The sequence below is a fragment of the Meleagris gallopavo genome, chromosome 11 (genome assembly GCF_000146605.3).
Source record: "Meleagris gallopavo isolate NT-WF06-2002-E0010 breed Aviagen turkey brand Nicholas breeding stock chromosome 11, Turkey_5.1, whole genome shotgun sequence".
Classification (NCBI taxonomy): Eukaryota; Metazoa; Chordata; class Aves; order Galliformes; family Phasianidae; genus Meleagris; species Meleagris gallopavo.
The window spans coordinates 17,035,346-17,041,894 of NC_015021.2; the positions used below are offsets into that span (position 1 = coordinate 17,035,346).

Genomic DNA, 6,549 nt, shown 5'->3' on the forward strand with positions numbered 1-6,549 from the left:
CCATCTGCAAGGAGGGCGGGGGGGACGGCCGCGTGTGAAATGGAGACGGGGCGCTGAGGGGAAGTAGCCCCTCTCTGCCCTTTGCAACTGCCAGGGCTTTGATTAATTTAAAAAATACATATATATTTTGCCATAGCTTCTTCCCCAGGCAGCAGTTTATGTGCAACCTATTGCCAGCAGGTATATCTGCACATGAAAGCTGCCTCCAGCCCAGACCGCCCCGTAACCCCTCACAGCCCCCCGCCCGGGCGTCGGGAAGCCCAAGGGAAAGCGCGGGAAGCAGGGCCGGGTGCCGGCAGCACCGCCCTTTAGTCAGACGCCGTTAGCTGAGGTGACAAACACTTGTGGGCTTCAGAAGCAGCCATCGTTTGAATGTTTGATACTTCTGCATGAAACAGCAGGAGAAAGGCAGCACAACGGACTGCAGTAATCAATAAGCATTGGAGAGACAGTAGAGAAGCAGTAGGGCTCTGTGCTGCAGGTTCTTGCAATAAGAAATGGGATTTTAATCGTTTTAACTCTTCCATATAAAGAAATTCTCTCATTTGGTAGCCAACGTGCTCCCAAAGCTGTGGTACTCGATGCAGGTATTGTAAGCTATAGGCTCAGATGCCTGAACACTAACTAAACCACTTCCCAAAGCAACCCTGAGATTGTGCAGAGCTTCTTGTCACTGCAGCAGAGGAGCCCTGCACATATCACTGCAAGAAACAGCTGAAATGGAAAGGCTTACCGAAAAACTCCTGATCACTGCAGCTGATAGCTGTAACCCAGGACTGATCAATTAATGCTAAAGACGACTTCAGTGCCCGGCAGCACTAGGTATGCTCCGAGCTCAGCCTGGCTTTCCACTCAGCCCTGAATTCCCAGTGACTGCACAGTGCACAGGGAACAACAGGCTGTCCCCACACATACGATCATTCCTTCCAGCACTCCAACTTCTAAATACCCTCCCGCTCATGACCTATTTTCTCTTCCACTACATACCTTTCTTGTTTAGGCAGGCTGGTCATGCAGAAACAAGTAACTTATTTCTGCTCCCTCTGCGGTGAGATGAGACCAACTGGTCATGTACATTTCCATTTATTTTCTGATACATACAGTAAAAAAACCCAACACCCCACTGCTGTATTTGTGAAATCCTAAGTAAAACGTGCATGTATTTCTTATCCACACACTGTGGTGTGCATTTTAGATTGGAATTTGCTTTCATACTACTCCCCATGGTATATTCTTTTAATCTCCATTTTAAAGATTAGAAATTGACATATGTCAATAGGAAGCCACCCTGGAATCCTGAGTCACCAAGAGCAGGGTAGAAGGGAAGCTCAAGCATCCCCCCCCCCCACTCTGTTATACCCATATGAGCAAAATCAGCCTTCCATATATAGAACAATATTAGTACTCCATAAACTACATTATTGCTACTATATTAAGCCAGGCAATATGAAATTAGTGATACCAGTGCAGACATTGCCATTCCCTATACAACAAACTAAAAAAAAAAAAAAATACAGTCAGGATACGATTGGGTTGTCCTTTTAAAAGATTACATGTAGGATTTGGTACTAAAATCAGCATTTCAATGCAACGAAAATAAGTCTTGCCTCCTACTAAACCAGTATTAAATGGCTCCTTTTCAGATGTTCTAAAATACTTCTCTAGACATCAAAAATTCCATAAACTCACTATATTCAGCCAATGTTTATAGCTATAAAACTCCAGTGCTAAGTCCCTTGCGCATTTGGGAGCTGATAACACTAAGTCTCATCAATCAGGAAATGTTTTATATATTAATTATGCCTATATAATACTAATAATACATTAGACAACCTTACAAATTTACAATCAGTACAGAAACAAACTCCACCATTTTATGGATTATTTCACCCTGACAGCTAACACAATCTAGATGACCTCACCCTTAATTATCTGTACAGCTATCAGTCACTGAGAAATACAGCTATGGACTGAAGCTTAAAAATTCACTTAATAAGATTGTAATGCCCAAAGAACACTATCTATCTAATCAGAATAGCTGTACTAAATCACTTTTAAATGATTTATTTATTTTGAAGTATACCAGTGTTTGAACCAGTACATTTAAGTTTATCACATACAGATTTAACATCACTTCCCTCAAATTACTAGTCATAGAAAGCTAATTACAAATCTACAGAATTATAATAATTACGAACTAGTTTACTTACAGAGGCTTTCTCTAAATGAGGTTGGTGACATATTTCAGAGCTAAACTAAGATTTTAGATACGAAGATTACACTATTCTCAGCTGGATCACTTCACACATCCCCTTAGAACTGCTCCAGACTGCACATAAGCAGTAAACGTCTCCTTTGTGCATCAGAGCAAAAACAGCAAGTGAAGGTAAATAAAAGAAATAAAAGTGATATTGGCAGTCCCTACTAAATGTGTGGATGAAAGCATTGTTGGGACAGGATTTGAAATTGAACACTGACTAAAGACTGAAACAAATGATGAGGTAGGATAGGTACCCTTGAGAGAAAGACACTAATTTTAAAAGCTTATCAAGAATACAAGGTGGTCAATACAGGCTGACATATGAATTTTGACATTCTCATTGCCCAGGAATTTTTGGAACACAGTAATCTTCAGCAGGCGGGTGCCATTTTCTAAAAGCGAGCAGTGCCCTGCTCCTGTGGAGGGTAACATCAGCAGGAGATGTAGCTGAGATCAGTATGGTATTATTTCAGCATGGAGGGAGAAGCTGGCTTTCTCTTTTTGTCATTTCAAACTCAAAGAGCTGCTGTTGCACCTTTCATGTGACAGTGCAGGATAACCATTGGAATTATTATGACGTGCAACTATTCCCACTGTCCCTCCCCCCAGAATGTGATCCATCACACTGTACGTGTGATTATACCTACTGAAACTTCTAGGAAATGAAATTCGTAACACCAAGCCATTATACATGTTTTGTTGATGTAAAAACATTAGAATTGTACAAGTGCTGTTAAAACTGTATTTAATATTGTGTTTTGAATTCCAATCCTAACAAGCTTATTGCAGGGAAAGAAAATAATCAAGCTGTCTCATGTATCTGAAGATGACTTAGAAGATCTTTTTCATTTCCAAATCTCATTAAACAATCAGTACATTTATGTGGCAAGTCTGTGGAATGCCTGAAATCCAAATGGGTTTTAAGGTCTTCAATCTGTCCTGTTGAATATTCACAGTACTGACACAAATAAATCCCTTCAGATAAATGAGAGCTTAAATGCTTGCAATACTCCAACATACCTGAAAAGCCCTTTCCACAGTCATCACAAACATGAGGGAATATTTTGGTGTGTTCAATAGCTACGTGCCTGTTGACATTTGTATGCAGCCTGCTCCTAAAGCCACACACTTGGCATACAAAGAAGTTTTTGCATTTGTCAAAACTGATTTTGTTTATGAGGCTGTACTGTCCACGCTCCTTGTTATGATAGCTGTCGCTGAGCTCTATCAGTCGGCACGCGTGTTCATTCACCACGTGGCTGTGCAGATCTTCTGGATCATTTGTTTCATGCTCACAGAATTGACACAAATACTGCTCGTCACAGCTGTGTTCCTGGAAGTGCAGGTACAGCTCGCTGCTGGAGGAGAACTGCATATCGCACTGCTCGCACCAATAAAGGTGGTCATTGAAGTGAGTGTCTGCTATGTGCTGACTCAGATTCTCAAATATCACCGTTTTGTAATCACAGTATTTACAGATGTATGGGTCCTCCTCATGCAGTTTCACATGTTCAATGAGCTGCACTTTGCTGGAGAAACTTTCTTTACAAACTTTACAGACATGAGTGTCCGCACACGTCTTATGCTTCAGGATCATGTGCTGTTTTAAATCAGAGAAGTACTTGCTGTTAAACTCACAGAGCTCACATTTGTACAGGCCGCTGCTGTTGGCTCTCAGCAAAGGCCATTTCTGCTGAGCTGTGATATTCAAAGCCTGGTTCTTCTCAAAGATTTTACAGGTTTCAAGAGGGATCTCCTCTAGGTCCTCAGCTTCTAGCTTCTCAGGTGACACAGTTTGTGTTTCTATATCATGGACTTCTACAGCATTAACTTCTGTTGTAGAAATTTCCACAGTTTGAATATCAAGAGGTTTTTCTTCTTCTGTAGGGCTGTCGCTGAATATAGGTGAGTCACATATGTCTTTGCACATTCCATTATTAGCAGCTTTATCTGTAGGAGCAAGTAGATAATAAAGGTCAGTTTAAAAAACAAAACAATAACAAACAACCCTGCAAAGAAGCTGGGTGCGTATTTAGTTGGTTGTAGAAGCCTGTAAGTGCAAAAAGCAAACATTATCATCCAGGCACTGAGACTACAGCTAACAAATAATGTAAGCTAAAAAACCTTGATCTCTTCTGTCAAACCAAGAAAGTAAAGCATTTGTTACATTAAACACCAGTATCTGTAGCTTCCAGCTTCCTAGTATGTAAGCTGCAAATGCACACTTACCTTTATCCTTCTTTTTAGGGTCTGTATAGTGCAACCCTACATTTGAATGTGACCCACTCCACTGAGAAGTCCCAGCATGCACTGGACTGCCATCATCATCTGTGTCTATGCTCTGCACCGGACTGTGGTATCTACCTGCAAAGATAAAAGTAGGGTTTTTTACTTATTATAATTGAAATATAATTTTCAGTCTGAGGGACATCAAATCAGAACAATGCTCAGGAGAGAACCACTATGTGTTTTGTTTTCTATTTACTTCTACAAATCGGAGCACAATACGCTTAGTCAAGCATTACAAAGCAAGACCCCAAAATGCACTCTTACCTCTGTTTTCAGAAAACTTTATGTCTGGTTGTTTCATAGAACAAACACTGTAGCAGTGGTCAGAAAAAATCCCACTATTGTCTATGTATTTAGGTGCACCTGAAGAATCTATATTAGAAAAAAAAAGAAGAGATTTACGCTAACAAACTGATGTAGCTACATATGGATTTAGTTATTCACCAAAATTCTCACTGGCTACGTTTTTACTTCTTGCTTTATGAGCATTCTGTGCTGGTCTACTAATGTCCCTGTTCTGATTTACCACTTTCTGCTGCTGCCCTGGTGTTCAGAGCATCACATACGGTTGTTGCTGAACTACTTCCTCTGAAGACAGTGAGTGGAGCACAGCTAATGCAGTGCTGAATGCTTATGGACTAGAATGCTTACCGACCCCTTAATCCCAACTTCCAGGAAATTTCTCCCCTTGTGTGTCAGTAGAATCATCTGCACTTTATGGTCTGTGCAAGCTTTCCAACGTGCAAGGAGTAGAGAACAAACCTGCTCAAATGCATGGACTGAAAGTGGCCTAAGAACAGAGCATGCAGGGTGGGCACCCTGCATGTTCAGCAGAAGGCATCTTAACCCACCCCTTGTATGTTACTTATTTGCCAGGTACAAACATAAAGCTATTATTCTGAGAAAAATTAAATGAAGTGTACATAACTGGAGCTCTAGGCTGACCTGAATATCGAGAAGGGTGCTGTGTCTTCCGTTTCCTCTTCTTAGGATGCTCATTCATTTTGAACAGTCTATGTTAATCATAAAGTGAAAACATTCAAGAATTAGCTAGACTTGTATTGTTTCATGAAAGGTATAAGCTGATAAATACAAGTATTCTGAAACCCCAAACACCACACAAGGAGGTTTTCTTACATTCCTTCTATCTATTCTGTTACAATTAAGAAAATATTCAAAGCACACAAGTAACAAAGAGTAGTTCTGTATTCCTGCCCCTGGAGTAAGAAGGTTCACCATAGAGGCTGCAGCCACTGCATGGTGTGTTAAAGGCTGCTCTCCTGCATGCTGCCTTCTGTCAGAGATCAGATACCCTGGGGCAGAGACTTTCATACAACACTTTCACGCTGGTGATGTCATCTTACCAAAAATCCCACACTCTTCAGAGTCAGCAAGCAGAGCAGCTCGGAGGCTGACAGCTGCACTGCTCCCACATACAGCAAATGCAGCAGCACGAGGCCTTCATCTGTGGAAGGACATCGTTTAATATAGTTTAATCATAAAATAAAGAAAAAACAATCCCTCAAATAATCACAACAGAAACAAATGCACAACTGTTACTAACTGTAAGGCTGAAAAACACCACATGGAATCGATAGCAGTGCTCGGTTGGGAGCATCAGCGCTGCTGAGCGCACAGCCCGGGCTGCCCTTTGTCTGCGGCTCCCGAAGGGAAAGAAGATGACACCAAACCGGCTGGGCTGATGCGTCGGCCCAAGTAACTGCAGTGCTGCAAACGGAACCCGAGGCGTTCTGCGGCACTAGGGCACTCACAGGCCCAGCTTCAGAAGCGAGAGAAAAACACATCTCCTATAACGTTACCGACGTTCTCGTGAGATGGAACAATCGGTACGAAGCACAGCTTTATTGTAACGGGCCAACCTCAGGGCGAACCGCTTCAGTGCTGTATGAGGCATCGAACGCCGCCATCGCTTCGGTCGCGAGGGAAGAGCCCACAGTGCACCGAGACCACGGCGGGGTGAGGCTGCCAGCCCCGCCGCC

At 42.2% G+C, this 6,549-nt stretch overlaps 1 protein-coding gene across 2 annotated transcripts; it reads right to left on the reverse strand.

Moving 5' to 3' along the window:
* Positions 1 to 2,048: 2,048 nt before the first annotated feature.
* On the reverse strand, positions 2,049 to 6,541 carry ZNF639 (zinc finger protein 639). Of its 2 annotated transcripts, none has more exons than XM_019619128.2 (6): positions 6,370 to 6,541; positions 5,914 to 6,014; positions 5,495 to 5,562; positions 4,814 to 4,921; positions 4,490 to 4,624; positions 2,049 to 4,210 (listed from the first exon to the last, which is right to left on the reverse strand). In XM_019619128.2, the coding sequence occupies exons 3-6, from the start codon at positions 5,550 to 5,552 to the stop codon at positions 3,063 to 3,065; spliced, it is 1,449 nt and encodes a 482-aa protein (XP_019474673.1). In that variant the 5' UTR covers positions 5,553 to 5,562; positions 5,914 to 6,014; positions 6,370 to 6,541; the 3' UTR covers positions 2,049 to 3,062. The 2 variants fall into 2 exon arrangements, with proteins under 2 accessions (XP_019474673.1, XP_010715175.1); XM_010716873.3 differs by having other exon boundaries at positions 6,114 to 6,541.
* Between the last annotated feature and the right edge of the window lie 8 nt (positions 6,542 to 6,549).